This window comes from Cryptotermes secundus, unplaced genomic scaffold (assembly GCF_002891405.2).
Source record: "Cryptotermes secundus unplaced genomic scaffold, Csec_1.0 scaffold131, whole genome shotgun sequence".
Taxonomy (NCBI): Eukaryota; Metazoa; Arthropoda; class Insecta; order Blattodea; family Kalotermitidae; genus Cryptotermes; species Cryptotermes secundus.
Genome location: NW_019742552.1, coordinates 1715646 through 1741505, shown reverse-complemented (window position 1 = coordinate 1741505; position 25860 = coordinate 1715646). Strand labels below are relative to the sequence as shown.

Sequence of the window (25860 nt, the reverse complement as noted above, 5' to 3'; positions counted from 1 at the left end):
CAAATGAGCTTTAATAATACTGCTGTGATACTCACCTGAAGTTGTACAAGCATCCATTACTGCATAGTGCAACACTTGACTTCAGCCCACATCAATTAATAATGATCATTTTTCACTGTGACATTCTACTTCATTCACTGACTATGAAAGTGCAGTGCTTTTCATATGTTTACTCTAAAATTGCATTATTTTAGGAAAACAGTGGGAAAATACTGTGCAGTGAAAGGGTTATGCACAGACCAAAATCACAAAATAGGAAGTAAAATAGATGCAGTCTTCAGCAGATGAAAATTGCCAATTTGGTCTTAGTAAACCATTTATCTCATGTAATACATTTAAGCAGGTGAAAAATCTGAAGATAAGTTGCCGTGAAAAAGTAATTATGCAATAAGTTACCGAAAATAATACTGATAACTATTCATCTCATTTTACCATGATTTCAAAAATCAAAATGTGTCCTATGTTGTAATAACTACCCTCAAACTGGTGGGATTTCACTTTAACATTGCAGTGGATACTGACTATATCAACCGCAAAAGCCTAAGAGGTGGTCTATCTTATGGGATATAATGCTGTGTAATCCACTGAAAGTCAACTGATGTTTCAGAGGAACACATCACTTCCATCTTCAGGGTCAAAAATAAGCCAAGCAAGAAACCAGAATGAATGTAGGTGGCAAGAAGTTTTCATGCTGGTTTCTTGCCTGACTTATTCTTCATCCATGATGACGAGGTGATACGATCCCCTGAAATGCCTATTGAATATAAATGGGCTACACAGTGTTATGTCAGAGAAGACAGAACTCTCCATAAACACCACTGTGAGCACCTCAAAACCATCTGAAGTTCAGGTTCTTTTTGTTATCCTTATGAACTACTGAAGCAAGTTGATGTATGAAAGATTATTAACGCCATCCAGTGTAATTGATAGATTTTTTTTTTAATCTTTCATCTTTATATGTTTCAGTTGGAGTGACTATCTTCAGAAGGACATATCAATACATGTGGAAACTACTATTACATTGTCATTGGTCATTATCAATACATACAGACACTACTATTACAATTTCATGAATATAAAATATTAGCCTTTAAGAATTACAGCAATGTGCATGAATTTATTAAAACATTTATAAATTATGACAATTAGTCTATTTATAAGAATGGCTTAAAAAACTCTGTTAAAANGACGAAACATACACGACGAACCACGGCAACGGGTTAAAGGAAGATGATCTGCCACATCGTGGTTCTGTTGTATGAAGAATAGGACCCTTCAGTGTTGTCCAGTTGTACTGGCCATGCTGTGTTGTTGTAAATTATATAATAATTTATAAATACTATAATAAATCCAAGCACATAGCTGTAATTGTTAAAGGCTAATATTTTATATTCATGATATTGTAATAGTAGTGTCTGTATGTATTGATAATGACCAATGACATTGTAATAGTAGTTTCTGCATGTACTGATATGTCCTTCTGAAGATGGTCACTCTGACTGAAACATATAAAGGATTAAATATTAAAAACAGAGGGGGAAAGAAACATTTATCAATCACCCTGGATGGCGTTAATACTTTTTTATACTGTTATTAGTGTGATGGAGAAGGATGAACCGAGTCAAAGTTGATGTACTTCAACAGATGGTCTGCATAACAATATGTTTGGGATTCTCATGAATGTCTTATGAATAGTGACAATTTGCTTAGTGGGGGGTGGAGTCCAACTGGGTCCACTGATTGGCCTATTGTAGCCTGCCCCGGGTGATCATGATGATGGAGAATTCGATGGAATGAAGATTGGCAGGGGAAACCAAAGTACTCAGAGAAAACCCACTCCAGTGCCACTTTGTCCACCACAAATCCCACTTGACCAGACCCGGGACTAAACCCAGGCTGCCGCGGTGGGAAGCCAGCGACTAACCGCTTGAGCCATGGCACAGCCCTATGAATAGTATACATATACAGATACAATGTAATGAATCTTTGAAAAACCATTTTATCTGAACACTGCTACGTGTCCAGTAACCACAGAATGGTACTGCCATCCTATGATGCTGAAAGTTCATGGTATATTCTGAAGTTATTCTGCCCAGTGACTAAGAGCCACCAGCTTCATATTATTCTTTAAAACTGCTATTTTGTTGTTTCGATGGCATGATCTCTGTTTAAAGAATCGCTGATATTTTATTAATGGAAAATAATTTTGTTATTTGTCTGTACAGTGTTCTACATATTTATTAAATTTCTCTTTTGCACAATTCATTTATCTGCACTCTGTATTAACCTTTTACCTTCATATTTCTTGTAGTTACTCTCTGCTTCTTTACCTTTTTCCTACTTACAACCACTCATCTAATGTAAAGGTAAACTTCTATCCTTCTTATATAAGCACAATACATGAGCATATATATCTTATCAGATAAGGATGACCAACCAGGATACGAAAACCATATGCTGTGCAGAATCTCATCAAACAGCAAAGCTACAGAACTGAAATTCAAAATAAGATTGCCAGCTAAAGTTCAAATAACTGTCTCTGTTACTTATCTTCATTACCAAAATAAATGCAGAAACGACAAAAGAATCAATCCCTCTATTTCTTGTTTAAAATATTTCTGCCATGTAGTTGCATATGTTCTGCAGCTGATTTGTTAAGAGAGCATTCTTAGCTCCCCATGGATGAGTTTTCACTCCAGAATCATACATTCATATTTTAGTACCAACTGTACTTAATTTTAATGTGTTTTTTGTAAACCTATATATCTTAGCTGCATTAATGTTTATGTGTATTCTGTGAAATCATCCATGTGAACTCTCCTTGCAGAACGTGGAGATGTCAAAAGCTCACTATCTGTTGTGCTGCTATCACTTGTGGCTGCTGTTGCTGTCTCTTGCAGCACTTTGGTACGTAGCCGTTTGATTTGTCGTAGACGTTCCAACCAGTTCGATGCATATGGATCTTGTCCCTGAGCTTTCAGGCTGCGTGATATCATTGAAGCTAACTGAAAGAAGAAGACAGTCAAGAGGAGATAAACAAGGAATTCTGGGTAGAACTCAAAACTTACTTCATAACTACACAGACTTTACACATATGTATCTTGTGTTGCTAATGTATTGTCACATGTTAGTGCCTACACATAGGATTTGCATTTATATTTGGATTTACTGGTAGCTTATAACTACAAATGGTTACAATAGTCTTACTAATTTACACACTCTATAGATCACTACAACTACAGCACATATGAAGTCTTCTGTCTGTTATTCTATCATCATTAGTCGTTGCTAACAATTGAAATTGCTCAAGGCAAAACATGAACTGCCAATGCTGCTTGCAACTTACAAAATGTCCTGTCCAGTTGAGTCCAGTAAATTGCTGCTGGCCCTCAACAGCACAGTTGTTCTTGGTTTCGAGCCCCACTGTGATCCATAACCTAATTTAGATTCCTTCCAAGACCATTTTATGTACTTGGAAATGGGACTCCTCATTGACAAGAGGAGGGGTTTGTCTTTCTAAGTAGATGCCACATTTGTTGCACTGTAGTTTTGGAAGAGTGTATTCGCACTCATGAAGAGTCCAGGTAAAGGCATTTGTACTTTATGGACACCATACACACTTTGTCACTTTACTACAATGGACAATTCTTATGCAAGTTATACACAGGATATCTGCCAATGCAGGTTTCTGCATTAATTTATTGTACCACTACAAAATGGCAATTAGTCACGTGAATGGTCACACGCCTGACCGCTGCCAAGTTTAGGCCTTTTACACTTCCTATGCATGGCTTATCCTTGTCCAATTGCATGTACATTTAAAGTTAGGTGATTTGTGATGGCTTCTGCCTGTTTCCTGCAAGTTTTATTGTGTAACTGTACACACAACAAAATTCTGAAAACCGTGTGTACTTCGTGGACTAGGGTGCATCTGTCGAAGTTGCCAATAGAATGGAGAAAGCAGTTCTGCAGACATTTGAGTTTCAGCAGGTGAGCATCCACCACATCCTCCCAGGCAGGGCAGGCATAAACCATTATTGAGTAAGTTTAATATTAATGATTAAATGCTCACTTTTGATTAGGAAATAGGTTCTTATGTATATGGCCAGGGTCTGGACTGCAGTCCTTTTGATAGAGTCTCTATGTCATCTTCCTGTTGAAGATGACACAAGATATTTTATATTGTTTTCAAAGGGGATGTCCTCTATGTTTAGTTCTAGTACATCCCGAGGGATCCCAAGTCTTCTGGAGAAATAGATTGACTGCTTTCCCCTTCATTGATCTTTATGTTTAAGTGCTCCCACCACGATTTCACTGCAGTAAGGCTGCATTGCAATTTTCAGAGAACACGATATTTGTGTGTCTGTCATGTATATGCAGATATCATCCGCAAAAAGAACAAAATGACTTCCACATGCTGTGGGGGCATCAAATATACATATAGACTGTACAATGCTGCAACCAGGCTGGAGCCTTCTGAGACTCCTACCCCTATTTCCCTGTGTGTAGAATATTTGCTTCCTATAAAGACTTCAAACTTTATCTTAGTGAAAAGAGAAGCAATTAGGTTAACAAGACATGTAGAAAATTCTAATTCTGACACTTTGCACAGTTGATCACAATGTAACGTTCAGATAGAAGCTTAATCAAAGAATACCGCAGCCATCAACATATTATTGTTGAAATTTAGAGCAACATGATCCATCAGCCTCATACATTGGAGTGCATCGTGCTTGAAAGCCAAACTACTTGCATTTGGTCTCTTTCCTCAATGTGTCATTGCATTGTTCTTAAAATCAGTTTCTCGATAAGTCTGTCTATAGTGGATGAAAGGCTGATTTGATGTACATTTTGGGAAATGTCTGGGTCCTTACTGTGTTTCAGTAGAGTTATGATTTTTGTTTCCTTCCAAGGTTCCAGGGAAGTGACATAGTTGAAGGCAGTCAAAGTCAAAGTCACAATAGAACTGATGGTAAGTTGGCGAATCAGTCTTGGTTTTAAGCCCCAGCTGGGGTACAAAACAAGATTTTTGTGATTGTCAGATGTGGTTCTATTGATGGTGGGCACCTTCTCTGATAAGAAGATGGGTCTGTCATTTGTCATGGTCCTGGTTTTTTAACTTGTAGGGATATATATGGAAAATAAATGGACAATGAACAATGAACAATGGTCACAGTTAGCAGTACATGACCTCTATATTTACAGTGTTGCTTGCCAGCATTCTACAAAGTTTTATATTCAAATCTAGTATGCACAATGTATGCAAGGCCTCTGTCAACCTAGGCTTAGCATAGCAGATTGTGTCCTATCATTTCAGATTTCATAAAGATCAATATCACATAAATATACCTTCATAAGGATACACAGAGAATGCCTGTGAAAATTCTGCGGGCTATAATATGGATTGCAACCTTCCAATCTTATTTATGTATGGCTTCTATCACTTGATAGTAACTGCGTAGCAGACTTCAACCTCTGTTACATGAAAGTTCTGACAACGATGATATCTCTAAAGAAGCTGGAGGAACAAACTCACATTTGCATGTAGGGCTAACTGCCTGGCCAAGATGGCTAGGTTCTGGTCTGAAACAATCTTGGGTTCACTATGGCCAATGTGTTCTGACAGATCTTCTCGTGTCTTCACTATCACCCGGTTTGTACTATGGTCCAGTGGTTGAATTACCACACAAGCATGGTTAAATTGGCACTGTAAGAATCATACAAACAACCTTCAGGTCTTCCATCCAAAAATGGAACAGAGGCATGCACATAATTTACCATTATGAACAATGTAAAGATAAAAATAGAGGGGAAGCTATTCCTGTGCCTAAGCACAACAACTTTATGCTCCCAATGGAAATAAAACCCATATTCCATTACTAACAGAGACTATGGATACTTGCCTAAGCTTAAATATTTCAGTTTTGCCTGTGTATCATTCCAACTTACATTTAGAAACATTTAATATGGTGTGTGCCAAAACATGCAGTACTGAAACTCAAGCATCTCGAACACGCATGTGCGTTTGTCGATGGGGCATGGCTTCAGCCGCACGTGTTCCCAGTAGTGAAAAGGAAGTTGTGTTGTGCAGATGTTGTTGGAAATGGATCTCTCAATGGAGGAAAAAGTATTCATAGTTGAGTATTATTTCCGCTCATATGGAAGTGGTAGTGAAGGGGGACTGAGTTTGAAAAAGGTAACAGAACAATTCCAAGAGAGATTCAACAAGATGGCACCAAGTAACACAGTTATGCTGTCTATTGTTACAAAATTTTGCCGTTCTGGTAGTGTACTGTGTTAATGGAAAGAGAAGTCTGGTCGACCAGTAACTGTTTTGACAAAAGAGAATTACGCACGTGTTCTTCAACAGGTGCTGCACTTGCCCCAATGAAGTCTACGATGAATGGCCTTGAAACTGAACATCAGCAATATGTCTGTTCAGCAATTGTTTAAGGACATGGGTGGACTTCAGTACCAGATACAGGTTGGACAACACTTGACAGTCAGATATGCGAACTAGGATGGTGTATTGTGGAACATTTTTAGCCATGGTGTATGAGGATCCAGGTTTCTTGAGGACTGTGTGGTTCTCCAACAAAAGTCACACTCACTTGGATGGCTACATCGATCACCATACAACTCGCTTCCTTGGTTTTGAGTGGCCAGATGTTATCATCCAGAAACCGCTACATAGTACACGTGTGACGATATGGTGTACCATCTCAGCATATGGTATATTAGGCCCCTATTTCATTGAAGATCAGGAAGGCAATGCTCTTACCATCACTTACATTACGTATACTGTGGTAAACTAACACGCTAAAAGCGTGTATGTTAGTTTCTTTCAGGAGAAATAAACTAACAGATGACAATAAGGTAATACTGTTCATCTTTTCATTTCAGTAGTGTATGTTTCGGCGCGTACTGTAATAATCTGCAAACTCTTAGCTCTTATGTTGGAATATGTATCATATGCAAGTTTTAGCCAAGTTTTGTCTCCCTTCCAGCAGCTCTTTATTCAAATTATTAATTTCAGTCTACATATATGAGCATGAATATCCATTACACTCTCACTCATTCTGTAAACACCGGAATATAAATGCAAGTCTCACCTTCACAGTCTGTATATTATATTCCTCACCACTTTCATTGTAGACAATGATAACATAATCATTGCCAATGTGTAACTTCTTACCATTACATGAAGGATCAGTCTCTTTTGTTGGCATTAATGTTGCCACATGGAAAGTCACCTGAAATAAAGAACAGAGTAATGGAAAGGGTAAAGCTATCCCCATAACAGGCCATGAAGGCCCATAGGGTTGTGAGACATTGAGGGTCCCACATTATCTAGACAATCAGCTTACCAATGGCAGTGAGCTCATCAGCCTTATGCACCTGCTGCCCTTTATCCCCCAGGAAAATTCCTGGAACTCAATTCTGTTAGAGACAGAGTCAACCCCAGGGCCACAATGCGGCTGGAAGGATTAGATAAATTGGGTGGGGACCAATGACCTCACCGGGACTCGAACCCACAACCTTCAGGCTTCTAGCACAGTGCCTGAACCAGCTATTCTACCGTGTTAATTTTAGACACGTAACGAGAGATGAGAAACCTATACAGAAATATCAGTAACAACATCTGAAGAGAAAAGGTTGCATGGAAAACCTAGGTATGGAGGAAAAATAGTATTAAATTGCATCTCATAGAAATAGGGTGAGTTGTGGATTAGATTAATCTGGCTCAAGACAGGGAAAACTGATGGGCACTTGTGAACACAAACTTAACAGAAGTCAGTACTGCTGATACACTATTTGCAGCGTAATAAAAGACAAGAACACCATGAAATGTATTGAGTTCATAATTATAAAATAATTATGATGCCAAACACATTTCAGCCCCAAATAGCCATCAACAGGGGTTTCCAATATTAAAAGAGAATTTTACATAATTTGATATGATATGTTTAACATTTTTTATACCAGTCACTTAAATCAGATATAATCATAAAATATCATCAACAGATTAAAAAAGACGTAGGAGCCAGTGACATAAAGAAGCAAAGGCATTTGAATCTTGTCTGGTGGAATGCAGAGGGTTGTGATGTATGAAATAGGACCATACAATTCTCCTATAATGTATGTAAATATAACACAATATTAGTGATTCATAGTAAGTTGCATTTTTCATATGATCAATTATTAGTTTTGCCATACCAGAAAAATTTTAGAGAGCAACAATCCAGAAAGAACAATGGGATATATTTACATATTAAGGCAACTACTGGATAGAAACAAACAATATAATAAGAAACCTGCTCCATACAGTGCCTATTACTGATAAATACAAAAGTACAAGGGATCTGTAATCTAACACGTCTAGACTGAAAAAAAAAAACTGAAAAAAATCTCTGGATATGCAATACATATGTGAAATAATATTCACCAATATGGAGAAACAGAAGACAGCATGGGAAGGGGGGACTGTAAAAAAAAAGCCAACAGTTGAATATAGAAGTAAATATCTGCACTTAACATGTATGTATATAGACATAACCAACCAACAGAAAAACAAAAATCCCCTCCCCCACACTAACCCCCAAAGTAAGTATTTTTGAACCTTGAAAACATGCATGCACTAGGAGCCATATGATCACACACAAACCTATACATCACCAGTACTTTGTCAGTTCATCACACCAACAAACATACCACTACTGTAATGCAGCAAGACACAATCAAATAGGCAACATTAATAAAAACTCCAGTATGGCAAAACTAATAACTGCTCATGTAAAAAAAATAATTTAATACAAATCACTAATGCTATGCTACAGGTGATACACAAAATGATCCAATATTTGATCTACTAATAAGATCTTTATTTCAATTACAACACTAGAAACTAATATACAAAAAGAAAGACTACTGCATGAAGATTTATCCTCTGTGAATCAAGTGTTCAATATGACCACCATTATTATCCGCAAAGAGAGTAATCTCATGGATTTAAATCATGACTATTCGGGGACCAGTTCTGCCCACATGCGAAACAATCAGGAAATCGGTTTGAGATATGTGAGCAGAAAGTGTCATGTAGAAAGTCCAAAATAACATTCACTGTGTGTGGCCTGGTTCCATCCTGCATGAACCACTGTGTTTGTAACAGCAAACCTGTGGCAAGAAGGTGAGACATGAAAGCATTGTGCAGCATGCTTAAATAGTGCTCACTGTTCACTGTCTCTTCAAAGAAAACTGGCCCTATCAGTCCATGACTTGAGATAGTGACCCACTTTGTAATTCTTTGTGCATGCTGTATCTTCTCATGAATCACATGTGGATTCTCTGATGCCCAAAATTGCACATTTTGTTTTTTAAATACACCAGACAAGTGGATGTGCACATCATCAGAAAACCAAACATTGTTGAATGATACCTCATTACTCTGAGCCCACTCAGCAAATGCCATTCTTTGATGTTTGTTTTGAACTGTAAGTTGAGGCAACACTGTCATTTTGTACGGATACAAATTCAAATCATTTTTCAATATTCACTGGACCAATCTTCTGGATATCCCTACTTGTGCTGCAGTCTTTTTTGTTGATTTACTGCAGTTTCTTTGCAGCACCACTCTGACAGCATCAATGTCCTCTGCAGAAGGCACAGATGATGGCTGGTTATGTTTCCTCTCCAACACTGAACCATCATTATTAAAGTGGTTATAAAGTTTATGAATTGTTTTGAAGGAAGGCATCCAATGCACTTGAAAATAGGCATGAAACTTCTTATTTCAGTAAAGAATAACACTGCTTTTATGTGAGTCTTCCTTTGTCAGTTGTCTTGTGTAAACTGGCACATGAGCAGGAACAGTGTGACACTAGTGCACTGCATTACATGACACAAATTACAAAACCCTTTATTTCTATATATCATTGGTTCATGCTTCATATTAATTTTAACTGTTAATGATATTTTATTGTCAGTTACATAAAATTATGAAAACTTTTCTTATAGCACTGGATGCCCATGATGGTGGCTGTGTGAGGCCACAACATGTTAGACTTCTTAAGAATTCACTAATTAAAAATGGATATACTTGATGGTATTTTTGTCTTTATTCTAACAGTAATGAACCTTTAGGTGACATAAAATGCAAGAAATTTCTTTATTAGCTGAGCAAATGTCAGCTTCTGAATAAGGACTCAGATCCATGCAGTTAATCAATTACCCACATTATGTTACTTGTAGTTAACATTAGTGGTTAACTCAGTGTAGTTCACTAAGTTCACAAAATTGAAGAGCATAAGACAAATAACAATAATTTATGAAAAAGACATAAGATATAATATAAGAGGATGTACAAAGCAGTTCTTCTGTTACAAATATTAACTAACTAGTCAATCATATGCTGCTGGTAGCTCCAATCAAACAGCATATCAGGGGGAAAAAAAAATGTATCTTTACCTACTATTCAAGGTAAATGGGATGACACTACAAGAGAACAATAATTACCTGTGTGACATCATCTTGCCAAATGTAAGCAAATTTTCCATCATTTCCATTACTGTCAAGACCTCCTAGGAAGATATTCTGAGGATCTGCATCCTTCAATTTGATGAGAGTCCCCAGCCTCTGAAATGATCAACAACCCATACCTCAAGCTGTTTTTCAATATGTTTTTATTTGGCTTTTGTATATAAAATAAATCAAGGAGTTCCTAGTCACTGAGCAGGTCTGTGTAACACAAAGACTCTAAACTTGTGTTTGGTAGGTGCTCAGTTTGAATCTTAGCCAGGGCACAAGCTATCCACAGGTTTCGTGTTTCATAAAATAAACAACAAAACAGACACTGTCAGTACCTCAGACTATACTGCACTGATGATTACTGAAAAATGAGTTGGAAAAGATATGGAGTGATGAAGTCATGACTTAACTTGAGGTACTATCCAGGTTATCTGCATGGAGACAGTAAGGAAAACCATACAAAACCACAAATGAGACAGCCCGCATTCCACGTTCTCTTGTCATACCAGATTATTCTATCTTTTTAATATTGTCACTTATCCCGGTAATGTGACAAATAGTGGGTTCTCTGGATTGATGGATTGAATTACTTGACACTATTACAATCACACTCGGTTATAACAGTTCGCAATTATCCCGGTAAGGTGACAATTAGTGGGTTCTCTGGATTGATGGAGTGACTTACTTGACACTATTACAATCACACTCGGTTATAACAGTTCACACACTCAACACCTTCCTGATAATAATCCCTCTCTGCGTAGCTCTGCTTCATTCTCCAAAGCATGTTCATTCGCTGCCGAGTCACTTCGACTTCTTCTTCCACCTTCTGTCATATTCTGGTCTTTTCTGGTAGAACTAAAACACAGGAACTATAACAGTCACACTCCAGATATCAGCTCACTAAAGCTCATATAAAGTTTTAAAATCACACATTAAATCTTTTATGAACTTCCTGTGACTATCTTCCACTGAGAACTCAGAACTTTGTCATTGTCACTGTCATTTCTAGTTCCAATTTGCTCTGATCTTATGGCTCTCAGCACTCATTATATAGCCACAGCATGGACTGCACAGGAAACACAATTCTACTGTTGATGATGCAGACTGCAAAGAAAACACATCACGTGATACCTATCTCATAAGTCCATTGGTGCACTGACTGTCACCTAGAAACGAGCTATAAACATTCATCCTACTGTTGTAACGCACTCAACTGAAGGTTGTTTACAGCTGTTGCCTAGAAACGATCTAGCCACCCAAATTACATTGCTCCCTCCTTAAGGCTGTTTGTCCTGAATGGCCTAACGGTCTATCACCGTTCCTTTTCTTCCAAGGGCTGTGCTTCCACCATCTTATTTTCCTCTGGCTTGGGTTTTCTCTCCTTTTTTTTTTTTTTTTTCCTGGTTTTGGTGACCATTTTCCATCTGCTACCACTGCTCCCTCCTCAAGTGCACTCGTCCCGAGTGGCACCCTCATAAGGTTACAGATAATCCATGCGTCCAACATCAACCTTTTACTGTCCTTTTGTTGTTCCCATTTGTGGGGGGCAAAACTATTCAGAGTCGCCGGTGCTTTCACATCTCTGGCTTCTCTTATGCCAACTATGTGAATTGGCTCTTAAACCTTTCCGGAGGTGGCTGCTCTTTCCACAGCATCCAGTTCTTGTTGTTTGTAATGCAACAGATGATCCAGCTGCTCGCTTTCCAAACTCCAGTCTGATGGTTTTCCTGAAGACCTCATTGCTGTTTCCCATCCTTTCCAGTCATGGCTGCTGTCTTCTGCTCCATCCTCCGATATGGTTGGTGGTTTTCTTCACTTTCCTCATATGTAGTGGCTCATAAACATCTCAGCTCCTTATGCCCTTGCTGCATTCCAGTTTTAGCTGATGTCTCCTCCTGAAATCCATCCTCTCTGGATTTCTTCTACCATACTGGCCCTGGTACAACGTATTCTGGTTACTTTTCTCTTGTACCATGCCATTCTGGCATGGTGGGTCATCTTCCTGCAGATGACAGTAAATCTCTTCTGGGATTCACAACTTGCCTGGATCCTTCCCTTCAGCTTATGGTGGCACCCCGCAGCCAGATTCCGGCTCCTATGCTGCTTCCTCAGTCTTCTGACTGGCATCACTGCAGCTTCTTCCATGATGCATTGCTGTGTGAATGTTCCTCTATTGGTTGCTTTGCCTGAAGGTTGACCATGGCAAGGTATGCATGAAATCAGCCCTGATGTCCTCTAGATATTTCAGCAGGAACTTCCTGGCCTACATGTTGAGAGACATCTTTACTGCCTCTAAATCCACTTGTGTTTTTTTTTTAATTTTCTCAGTCAGTCCTTTGCAGATACTGTGCATCTCATGGTTAATGCACGTCATGACGTTTTCCATTCTATGTTGGATGGTCTCCTCTAACTCAGACCAAATGGAGTGGATTTCTTCTATCACTTTTGCTTGTTCAGACTGAATTTCTTTTCTTATCTGTTCTTGGCCAGCCAAGAGTTATTCTATCATCTGTTGCATCTCTGTTTTCAAAGGACAATTTAGTTTTCAATCCAGCAATTTGATCAATCTGAACCAGTTACTTCTGACACCAGATGTCACATATCCTGGTAACATGACATGTAATTAGGGGGTTCTCTGGATTAATGGATCACTTTATTTGATGTCACAATCACAATCACACTTGGTGATAACAGTTCACACACTCAACTCCTTCAGGATAACAATCCCTTTCTGTGTAGCTCTGCTTCATTCTTCAAAGCATGTCTTCCGCCTTATATTGCATTCTGGTCTCTCCTGGTACCATAACTACAACACAGGAACTATTACAGTCACACTCCAGATACCACTGTACTACAGCAGATATAAAGCCTTTAAATCACACGTTAAATCTTCTGTGAACTTCCTGTGGCTATCTTCCACTGAGAACTCAGAACTCTTGTCACTGTCACTTCTAGTTCAAATTTGCTCTTAATTTACAGCTCATAGCTGTCGTTATACTCGTATAGCCGCAGCAAACATCATATAGGAAACACAATTCTACTGATGATGACACAGACTGCACAGAAAACACATCATGTGATATCTATCTCATCAATCCACTGGTGCTCCGACTATTGCCTAGCAACAAGCTATAAACATTCGTCCTATTGTTGTAATGCACTCAACTGAAGGTTGTTTACAGGTCATTGCCTAGAAATGCTCTGGCCATCCACGTTACAATATGAAAATGTTTAGACATGTCTGTTATGTTCACCTCTGTCTATGGGTTCAAATGAAAGCATGGACAGACTCCAACTCTAACCACTTACTTCAGGGATATGAATCACACCTGACAATGTATAATGAAGCTCTGTGTCAATAATAGGCTATTTCAGAACAAATGTATCCCTTAGAGAAAGAGTATTGTTACAAGATTACATGGATGAAAACATTTGTTCAATATTTAATTAACTGGCCACAACTCTGGTGCAAGATAAAATTGGAACTCTCCCAGTTAAGGTGGGGCATATGATCAGTCCAATCATGGGTATTCTTGGAATCACAGGTCACAAAATGTCTTGAAGCCCAGTAGTCACACAAATATTTTGGTTGCCAGAAAAAGGTGGTCAAGAATTTATGGTGCCATGCTATGGCTCTTCCTTCAGAATGGGGTTCAAGAATCATTCCTTTCTGTTTTACAGTGGCTGCACACCAACTGTCCTAAACACATAGGGGCTAGGCATAAGGTAATGGGGAAAAATCAAATTCAGAACAGAAAGCAATTTGTTATGACTCACTAATTATGTTAACCCTAATTTCTATGGATGTGGTTCACCATTTCCACTGTGGCACAAGTGATCAAATGAGACTTCTAGAACTCCAAAATCTTATTCCAAAAGAGGAAACTTGTTGCCAGCCAACAGCAACCAGACTACAGTAGTTTTTTGACTCCTGGTTGTAATATGTGGGTCATTTCATAAATAATGCACAGGTTGGCAACACTGCGGATTACATGACGCAACAACAGTGAGCCTCACGTCAGTTACAGTTAAGGGTTTGAAAAAGAAGCACGTTATTTCATTTCATTTATAATGTATTCTGTTCTTAAATAACGCGAGTTAGAAATGGTGCAAGCATGGTTCTCAGGTATTGTGACTGTTGAAGATCAAAGGTCGTACATTAAGATCAAAACTTTACATGGAAAAAATCCGACAGAAATCCACAGTGCCTTAAGTGAAGTTTGTGGCGAGTTAACAGTGGACTGTAGTAGAGTTTCTTGCTGGGCTAGTCGTTTTCGTGACGGCCGTGTGAGCATAAACAATGATCCAAGGCCAGGAAGGCCGAAAACATCAACAGAGGAACGAAGTGTGAAACTTGTGACAGATGCTCTTGAAGATCATTGTGTGACATGTGAGGAACTTTCTGAAACCAAGGGGATTCCACCAATGTCAATATTCTGAATTCTGACAAATGATTTAAAGAAGGGAAAGATTTCTGCGCGATGGGTCCCTCGCTGCTTGACTGCTGAACAGAAGCAGAAACGCCTCGACATTGCAACCTTGCTGAAACAAAGATTCGACGTTGAAGGTCAAGCATTCTTGTATCAACTTGTCGCTACTGATGAAACGTGGGTTAGAAACTTTGAACCGGAGCTGAAATCACAGTCCAACAAGTGGAGAGGTCCAACTTCCCCATGACCAAAAGAATTTAGACGATCTCAATCAAAGGTCAAACAAATGATCTTTGCTGATGATCACCAAGGAATCATCATGACAGACAGAGTTCTGTGTGGGAGAAGTGTCACAGCAGTTTATTATCGTGACTTTATGCAAAATCTGCGCAGAAAAATGCACAAAATCTGACCTCAGTTCCTCAAGGCTGGGCCGATCATTCTCCATGGCAATGCTTGCTTGCACATCGGGAATGTCATAACAGAAAAGTTGTGCCAATACGGTTGGGAGTTGTTGCCTCACGCTCCCTACAGCCTGGACATGAGTCCACCAGACTTTGACTTATTCCCAAAGTTGAAACAACCTATGCGAGGCTGTCATTTTCCCTCTCTGAAAGAGCTTTCTGCTGCAGTTACCCAAGCCATTGGACAGATAAACAAAGATGGTGTCCTGGATGGAATAGTAAAGCTTCCCACATGTTGTCATTCAGAAGCAGGGGGACTATACTGAAGGACTGTAAAGAGATATTAAAAATAAAATGGACATGAACAAAAAATTGTGTGCATTATTTCTTAAACGACCTACGTATCAACCCTTATACTGCAGCTTTCTACCAGTATATTCTTGTATTAAATTAACTAAGGAATTATACAGACCAACCTGTAAAAATTCAGCATACCGCAGGGATCCAAACTGATTACGAAGAATTTCTGCCTCATTCCTTGCCTGTCCTGGTCCCACATATATGACTCCAACCTTATGAGTCTCATATGGTGGAATTCTATCTAAGTTCTTAACTGCACGCTCAATTGCCAGGCTTTGTGGTACCAGCAATGGCTTCTCTGAAGTACTGCCAAAGTGTGCAGTGTGATAAAGCTGAAGGAATACAAAACTGAAACACCATGCCAAAACACTCTTTGTAAGAAATAGGCTATTTCATATTTATTGTTGCTTACATTTGGTTTGCAATAGTTGGCAATAAGTAGATCTCTGTGGCATGTGAACAACAAAATTTTTATACTTTTGGTATCCATAAATGAAAACACAGTCTTCCTGGCAGTCAGAGTATTCCTGATGAGTTTCTGCTGAACAGCCAACTTCCAATGATAAAATATTATTACAAAATTCTATACTCCATCTACCTAACATTATATATGAATAAAATACTGTGCACTGATATTTAATGTACGTGTAATTAAATTATTGCAGACTATCTAGCACTAAGTAGACATTTAACATTTACATACTGTAAAAATCATCTTGTATTTACCAGTGGGCAGCTTATGCAGAACATGGCATTCACCATTTCAACAGGGCCTGAACCCCCAATCAGAAACCTGACAAATCTGTTATTAACTAGTCATAAAATGTTACAAAATATAAGTGTATTATATTTTGGTTAGCTTGTTCTTTTTATTCCATTGAAAAAATGCAAAACCAGATGATCTTCATTTGGCCATCTTTAGTAATTTCAGAAGACTGGAAAGCATTTGTGAGGAAAGAAGCTGACAGGAAGATTTAGAAGAATTCCTTGTAGAGCACCAGAAACTTTCCAAAATATTTTCTCTTCATTACCTGGGACTGATGCCAGAGCGAGGAGCATCCTTGCTTCTAGGTGAGCTGTCCTTGCGAACAGAATTCCAGTCAATTCGAGGTTTCCGTACTGGAGACATGACTGAAATTGTATGACCACGGTCTCTCTTAAAGGCTAATGGGGGCAGAGCAGAAGGGTCTGGACGCTGTGCGTCCTCTTTATCTGAACCACCCTGAAAAACAGTAAACCTTCTGAGCACAGTAAACTCTCAGTCATCACTAATTTAATCATGCACCAATTGAAACTAAAATTACTAATTATTAATAAAATGATCAGGTGTTCACAGCAAAGATAAGATCGGCAACATATGTAGAATGCATAGGAAAGACAGGAAATGCATATACAGTTTTGGTCATAGAGAGGAAGACCACATTAAAATATGTCCTAGAGAAATGGACTGTGAGGATGAGTACTGGATTGAATTATGTTGTGATGATGAAGAAATATCTATAATAACAGCTAGCCAATAACTGAATACCTTGGTGCAATACAATGCACTAGGAGTCAGTAAGTTCTCAATTATCTGTGCACGGCTTATCCAAGTGACATTTTACTTGCTATGCAATCCTGCAGAGTGCCTACTAAGTTTGTTCAGTTCATTTACCTGTTTGTATGAATGAAATAACTTGAGAATTGTTAGACAGATTTTCAGGAAATTTGAAATTGGAGAATTTTACAAAACACTGTTGAGTGTATGTAAATTTCCATTTAGTCTGAACAATTTTAACAACCACTTTACATGAAGACCCACATGCATTTCTATGCATATCTTGAGTATAACTAAATATTTATTGGAGTAAAAAATGTTTCAAACAGACGTTGCAGAGAAAGTGAAACAAACATGGTGTCTAATACAACTCATTTATAAATTTTATGGTTCTTGAGATAAATAAACAAATTTATGTTATATACACATTTCCAAATCTATATACTAAAAATTTCTTCCAAATCTTGGATTATTAATGTTTTTCAATTACCAGAACATATAATCGAGAGTATACTGCATACCAAATTTGGGCATATGTGTGTATAAATGTGTACAGGACATATCTACTGGACAGGTGCCTAGGTCAACTGGGTTTATGGGTACTAGTGGAGATGACATTTCTTTTCTGTAAGGTCTTGACTGGTGTAACTGTTGTGAGGTGGTACTGTGAAGTGGATGTGCACTTGGATGTATCATTAAATGTCTTTATTTTCAGTTCCTAAGGAAAGCTGATTTGTTAAGTTACTACAATTTAACACTTGACAAATAACGGTGTTACATGTAAGATTTGGGGTTTTCATGGCGGCGACTATGAAGAAAGCAGTCTTCTGGGATGTGGTACCGTGTATATGTGGTGTTAACTGACGTTTCGGAGGAACATCGGTTAACACCACATATACACGGTATCACATCCCAGAAGATTGCTTTCCTCAACAGTGTTACAGTTTACATTATTATACATTTTTTTTTATTGATCTGCCAAAATGTTAGATTAATGTAATTTGCATATTATGCTTTCTGAAATTTGTTAATGAATGTAATTTATGAAGGTGGTTCAAGGATGACCCGGATTTTATTTTTACAAGAGAAATATGTACATGCCTGAGTTGTCAAACTCTCACTCCATTTTGAGGCATTCTCCCTTTACATTATAACATTTTTCCATCATCCTGCCAATTATTGATGCCAGCAGTACATAAGGTCTTAGCCAGAATGCATGGCCAATTCAGGACACAGCATCTGAGTTCATCATCAATTTGAGATATCTGTCCTCCTATGTGTATCCTCATTGGTCCAAACAGAAGTCACCTGGGGGTTAACCAAGGTGGTTCATGACTTCCCACCCCACTGCTACCAATGTCACCTCCATCAAATTTTCCATGTGGATGAGTATTTTCAAGCAGCAGGATGATCTTCTTTGGCAGTTTCCCAGATCTTTTCTTCCAAACTGCTTGGTGCATTCCATTGTGATGCAAGTTACTGTAATACTGTGCATTAATTGTTATGCCATGTGGAACACAAATCACTTTTTCTGAATAAAAAAGAAACACTTTTCCCATTATCCTGCCATCTGACAGCTGTGTCCTGAATTACTGTGGTGGAGATCCTATGAGACTCCATTCCATGCAGGAGTGCTTTGACTCTTGAGTAAAGCAGTGCTCCCAGGTCTGGTTATGGGTCAGTATTCAATCTAGGAATGTGTTTCCCTCTAATTCAAACTGGTGCAAACATTAAGCAGACACATCAACATGCTGCACCTCCTGGTTGAACAGTAACATCTTTAGGACCCACCTGGTACATACTTTCTAGAACAATAAGAGTTCATAGATAATTGTTTCAACACTTCCAACACTCATGCCAGTGTTGGATGCAATATTGTGCACTGTAATTCGTCTGTTTCCTAAAATGAGTTCTTCACTGCTGTTCACATCATGTACAGCTACAGGCTGAACATAAACATGTGGTACATTTCAGACTGCTTCATGGCCTTCAGAGAACTTACTGTATCAATCAGACACACTTGCATATGAAAGGATCGCTTTCCAATACTGCACATTTAACCTATGAATATTTTCTGTTGATTTCACTTTTCCTTTTACTAGGAATCTGTGATACAATGTTGTTCTATAATAGGAGTGGCAAGGTTTGATGGAATCTTTTACTGGCTCTAACTCAAAGAAGCAGGGTGCATGGCCACTTGCCATGCAGTGAGTGCTGCAGTTCCACTTAATGCGCATGAGTTTTATTTTTTGGTCTTCATGAAAAAAATGAAGTTATCTAATCTAAGTATGTGCTTGTTAAAAATTGTCTATGTCCTGATCTGTACATAGGCAGACATGAAGGCGTATCTTACAGCATCCAGGCTCGTTGCCACTGTGGACTGTTCTTGTTCTGTCATTTGCACATACCATATTACTTCAAATATAAGATGCCCTTGAATTTAAGACACATGCAGTTTTTAAATGTGGGTTTTAGGAAAAAAATTAGAAAGGTGCCCATTCCTCGAATTTAAGAAGGACCTCAGTTTTTCAATGGGAAAAAATTTGTAAAATATACATCTTGTATTCAAAGTAATATGGTATTTTTCTTGTGGTTTTAGCCAAGGGAGCAGATGATATGAGGCATATCCACAAAATAAGTTCCCTTTGCAAATACTGCTGCTGCTGCTGCTGCTGTGCTGCAGTCATTATGGTGCACAGTCATGCAGAGTTTGTTGGCCATTTTGGAAGGCACAGATGCCATCTGCAGATAATCAAACTTCGTTTGTGCATTGTCTTGTGTATTTACAATGTTCAAGAAAATTGAGAAGCCTGCTGCATGTGAAATGTGGTCTGTAATCCATTTCTTGAATGCAAGAAACACGAAATTGGCTGACGTTCATCGTCAACTTTGTGAGGTGTATGGAGAATATGCCATGAGCGATTCAATGGTAAGGAGACTGGTGAGACACTTTAATGAAGGACGCAAAAATGCGCATGATGATCCATGGAGTGACCGACCGTCTATGGTTAATGAAGATTTGGTGGATAAATTGGAAGAGAAGATTCAAGAGAACATATAATTCACCTTTTCATCGCATTCTTTGTATTTTCCACAAATTTTACAGTCACTTCTTTGTGAAATTGTGTCGATAAACTTCGTTTTCAGAAATTGTGTTCACACTGGGTGCCAAAGATGCTTATGGATGAACACAAAAAAATGGCATGCCAGTGTGTTGACCTCTCTCTGACACGATACAGTGAGCAAGGCAATGACTTCTTGAGCCTCATAGTCACGGGGAATGAGACATGGGCGTCACACGTAACCCCTGAATTGAAGCAGCAGTCCATGGAATGGAGGCACACATCATCTCCAATAAAGAAAAAATTCATACAGGCCAATTCAACACGCAAGATCATGCGCACAGTGTTTTGGGACAGAAAAGGCGTTCTGCTTGTGGAATTCTTGCCTCAAGGCTCAACAATCAACGCAGGTGCCTACTGCTACACACTTAAAAAACAAGTGACATGGCATGCTTAGTTAGGGTGTTGTGATGCTTCATGACAATGCCTGCCCACACACCGCCGCCACAACACAAGATCTCATCGTGACATTTGGCTGGGAATAATTCGATCATCCCACCTACAGCCCAGACTCAGCTCCAAGTGATTTTCATATATTCCTGCATTTGAAAACTTTTCTTGGTGGCCAGTGGTTCCACTGCAATCTTCTGAGTTTGGAATTTCTGAGTCTAGCTTTGAACTTGGCTTCAGTAAACAACTATAGTGCAATCACCTGTGTAACCAACTAAGCTAACTGACTTCATGGAGCTGAGCCCTTCTTGAGAAGCCACCGGTTGTACAGCTATTCAAAAACTCTCCAACATTTCATGGAACCAAAAGGTTCATTACCTTGTTCACAAGAGCCCTCCATTGGTCCCTATCCTGAGTCAGATAGAGCCAATCCATACAATCCCATCCCATCTCTCTAAGATCCATTTTAATATTATCCACACCCAATATCTTGGTCTTTCTAGCAGTTTCCTTCTTTCTAGCTTTCCCACCAAAACCCTATATATGCATTCTTCTTCTTCTTCTTCTCCTTCTCCTCCACTATTCATGCTACACATCCTGCCCATCTCATCCTACTTGACTTGATCATTATAATTATATTTGGTGAAGAACATAAGTTATGAAGCTCCTCATTATGCAATTTTCTCCAACCTCCTACCGCTTCATATATCTTTGGCCCTGTTCTGAAACACCCTCGGTCCACGTTCCTCCCTTAACATCAGAGACCAAGTTTCACGCCCATACAGAATCACAGACAAAATCATAGTTTTGTATATTCTAATTTTTATGTTTTTAGATAGCAAATGAGAAGACAAAAGCTTCTGGACTGAATGGTAGCAAGCATTACTCAAATCCAACCTCCTCTTAATTTTCTCCTGAATCAAATTTTGATTTCTTATTGTTGTTCACAAATATCTGAACTGTGCCACATTTTCAGCAATTTTATAGTTATCTTTATGTCATTATTTGGCCTTGCATTCTGGTGACAAGACAGCATCATAAACTTAGTTTTCTCTGCATTTACTTCAAGACCAACCTCCTCACTAGCATCAAATAAAAGTTTCTGTGTCTTTCTTTACAGTGTCTATGTTATCACTGAGTACATTCACATCATCAGCATAGACCAGCAGATGATGTGTCCCATTTAATTTCTGTGATTAACATACACTCACCTTCTCTGCCACTGTTATGGAAGCTTGAGCAACAGACTGAGAAATTAATTGTTGTCGAGACAATCCTTTATTACTATGTTCAATTCCTATTGGTGATTTCTGTTCTCTTGTTGCAGTTCGTGGAGGATCAGCTGGGGATTTGACATCTGTAAATATTCAAGAAAATAGCTAGACATAAGTTAAACATGGTGAGGCAAAAATATCAGGTGCTGCTGTGATGAACAGAAATTCAGGTAAATGTTTACAAAATACTACAAAATACAGAATGTTCCAGTCAAACCTCCCTCACTTCAGTTTGTCAATGTAGGAAAACTGTAACAGCTACAAGAATACAATTTGCAGACTCAGGAAAATAAAAACTTCAGCATATCCTACTGGGGATGGAGAATATCAAGTCTGTACTGAATTTCTGTCCACAACTTTATCCGACATGTTCAGAATGAGTGTGACAATCACGGATGTGGACTCATAACACTGGAAGGTCAGGCATGTAGGTGGCATAGGCTTAGTCCTTGACATACCCCCATTATAATAAAAACCCAGTGGAGTGACATTTGGCAAACACAATGGAGAGAGTGGTCTGCCATGCCCAATCCAGTGATCCAGGAAGTTGTCCTTGCAGAATCCTCAAACTCAGAAAATCGAATGGGAGGGGGGATTCGCTGGCAGATGACAATTGGCTGCAGATCTGCTAATTGCGGGCACACAGTCTCTTCCAGTATGTCAAGGTATACAATACCTGTTACTGTAACCTCTCTGAAGAGAACAGAGCCCAATAATCCTGCCCCTCTTTAAGCCATAACAAAAGTTCACTTCAGGACTATCTTAGAGCAATTTTCAGTACCTGTGAGAATATTCAGAGCCCCATATGTGCACACTGTGCTGTGTCTCACTGATGAAATGTAGTGACTTCAAAAAATGAGATGCTCTGAAGGACACGTCAATATACAGGATGTTTCACAACTTTAGGGCATAACTGCAGGAGGTGATTTCCTAGGTCTCTTTCATATAAACATGTGTCCGATTTTGGATGGTTACAGAGTTACGACCATTTTAAACTCAGAATAGAAGGTAACGATTACTGACAATAAATGGAACAAAATAATAAACCAGCATAATATATGATACATTTAAAGTATGAATGTAAAGTTAACTTCGTGAAATTACCTTTAATTTGAACTGATTGGTGCTTAAAGCCCATTTTCGAAAATGCCACCACTGGCCGCAACACAGGCTGCCGCTCGGTTGTGAACCGCACTGGTAGCATGTAGCAGCTTCAGCTGGCTGTTTCTTATGTGGTCAGCGGTGTCCAGAATGCGACGGAGCAAAGCATCTCGCGTTGCCACCTTCACATTGTAAACCAGTTCTTTCATCCATCCCCACACACAATAATCAAGTGGGCTTAAGTCTGGAGACCTGGCTGGCAATTTTTCGTGTATTTGTATGTGGACTGTGGTGTACCGTATGAACAATGCCTTCTTCATTGACGCCTTCATTAACACCACGCTCGGCTGCAATACGAACTCCAGGAAATCTACCGGTATCTCGCAATGCCTGGTAAACTCCAGTAAACACTCTGTGGTTCAGTATTCTGCGATTTGGAAACCATTGCTGATATTCAGCTATGGCAAGAACTGAGTTACCATCACAAAATCCGTACACATAAATCATATCTGCATATTCTTCGAATGAAAATGTAAATGGCATCGTGAACATAACAGCACTGAGATGAGAACTGTTCTGAACACCAGAAGCTGCCACACTAGCCGTGGCCGGACATAACAACCCACCTCGCCTTAGGTACCTCTCAAGCACTGAGATAACGAGAATGCTCTGTCTGAAGCTGGCTAAAAATAGCGACCTGCCAGATGATAAACTCGGTTCACACGAAGGCGTGTACGGGAATGAAAGAACGGTCATAACTCCGTAACTGTCCAAAATTGGACACATGTTTATATGAACTTTTTTGATCACAGAGACCTAGGAAATCACCTCCTGCAGTTATGCCCTAAAGTAGTGAAACGCCCTGTATGTTGATCCAATGCAGCATGTCGATGGCAAAGTTCTGGTGATTTGTCATGTTGTCTGGCTTCAGCTTCTGGATGATCTGCAATTTGTACATAAACAGATGCAGCTGTTTGGCAGAACTCTGTGTAACATCAGACATGGTACTTGCAGTTCCTTGGATACTTGATGGCTGGACTTAACTGGGCTTTTCTGGATGCATGACAGATTTTTTTTTTCAACTTTCTTGCCAGAAATACTCTCACATGCACTTCCAGATCATTTGTGTACACTCCCTGTGGCCAAAAACTTGTCAGAGCAGGCCTTGATGGCTTCCTCATAAGATGCTATACACTTGCCAACAGTTTCTTTATACCATAATGGACAACTTCATTTCTGCATACCACACAACACACACTCACTGGAGGTGATATCTTCTTCTTAGTGACTGCAATGCCATCACAGCAGAAAGGATGGCAACTTCAATGTCACACAATAATATTAATTGAGTTTCTCTTCCTAATGCCACACATTAAATTCTTTTAACTGTTATAGTTTGACAAGGATAGCCTGTATACTGCCATACATACGAGTAAATGCCTTATATGGACAAAGTTGACATATTTAGGATAAATTTTATAAAAATTAACAAGACTTTATTTGCTTTTTCATGCCAGGATATAAATATGACAGTATGCAAGTGATAATTTTACTCATGATAAAGAATTTTTTATGACATTTATCACCAAAGTTCTTAACAAACATTTTCAACACAGCAAGATGTTTTCCATACTGAATGCCATGGACTACTTTTCAAGACATACACTTACACTGTAAATATTAAAAAGACAAAAAAGTTTAAGATACGTTGCAGACTTTTATTTTATTAGAGATTATCATCATGTCATATCTAATTCCTGGGTTACTCGTACTACCTCAATGTGGTGGGAAAGTTTGCATGCCCTGATTATTCAGACAGCTACACCAGCAGAGGCATAAGACTTGGTACCCATTCTGGATAGGTCAAAGGGAAGGGGCCAGATGGCAGGCAATTCCTCATCCTCTGGGTTGGGCATGAGGCTAAAAAACTCATCTCATGAAACAATATATGTTAAGAAATCTAATGACAGAAGTTATATGGAAAATTTGGGGAAACAGCTAAGGAAAGCATAATGAGTTACAACTTGCTACTTTTGGAATGTGCTCAGATTTTACAGAACAGTAGCAGTAAGTCAACTGAATTGTGATTTACAGAAATATAGTACTGCTGCTGCAGCAACTCAGAAAATTAGATGGAAACATGTGAGGTATAATGGATAAAGGGGATTTTATTATGTTATATAGTGGAAGTATGAATAATAATGTTTAAGTTGACATGTGGAGAGAAGAAAGAACAATTTGTATGAAAAAGACAAGGGTTCATTAGATGGAAATTTTGGGATCAACAGAAGAAGAAGAAAAAAAGACTTGTTTTCAACCAAGGATCTCCATGTGCAAGGATATAGACAGTAATATTATTGGAAAGGGTAAAATGATAATGGAAAGTTGGAGGCAGAACATTTTTGGAACTAAAATAACAATGAAACACAGAGATAGGGAATGGTATATAAAAAAACTGAACCATATATTGAAGTACCAACAAGGAGTTAAGTTTATGAGGTTACAGAGGAGTTCGACAAGGATGCTGTTTATCACCAATTCTGTTCAACTTGTACAGTGAATGCCTTACCAAGGAAGCTCCGGATGGGCTCGGAGACTTCAAATTAGGAGGACAAATTATTCAAACTGTGAAATATGCAGATGACCTTGTGTTAATGGCTAAGGAAGAAACTGTGCTACAGGGCATGATTGACAGAGTAATTGAAATTGGAAGGA

At 38.7% G+C, this 25860-nt stretch overlaps 1 protein-coding gene across 1 annotated transcript in view; it reads right to left on the bottom strand.

Annotated features, from left to right (window-relative positions):
* Positions 1-2220: 2220 nt before the first annotated feature.
* Positions 2221-25860, bottom strand: part of LOC111873276 (tuberin) — an 89829-nt gene continuing 66189 nt past the window's right edge. The window contains exons 26-32 of the mRNA XM_023867849.2: positions 21982-22127; positions 16753-16943; positions 15838-16069; positions 10513-10632; positions 7113-7253; positions 5537-5707; positions 2221-3005 (exon numbers count right to left, since the gene is read on the bottom strand). Of these exons, the coding sequence (XP_023723617.1) occupies positions 2784-3005; positions 5537-5707; positions 7113-7253; positions 10513-10632; positions 15838-16069; positions 16753-16943; positions 21982-22127 (1223 nt within the window). The 3' untranslated portion in view covers positions 2221-2783. The remainder of the gene's footprint in view (positions 3006-5536; positions 5708-7112; positions 7254-10512; positions 10633-15837; positions 16070-16752; positions 16944-21981; positions 22128-25860) is intronic.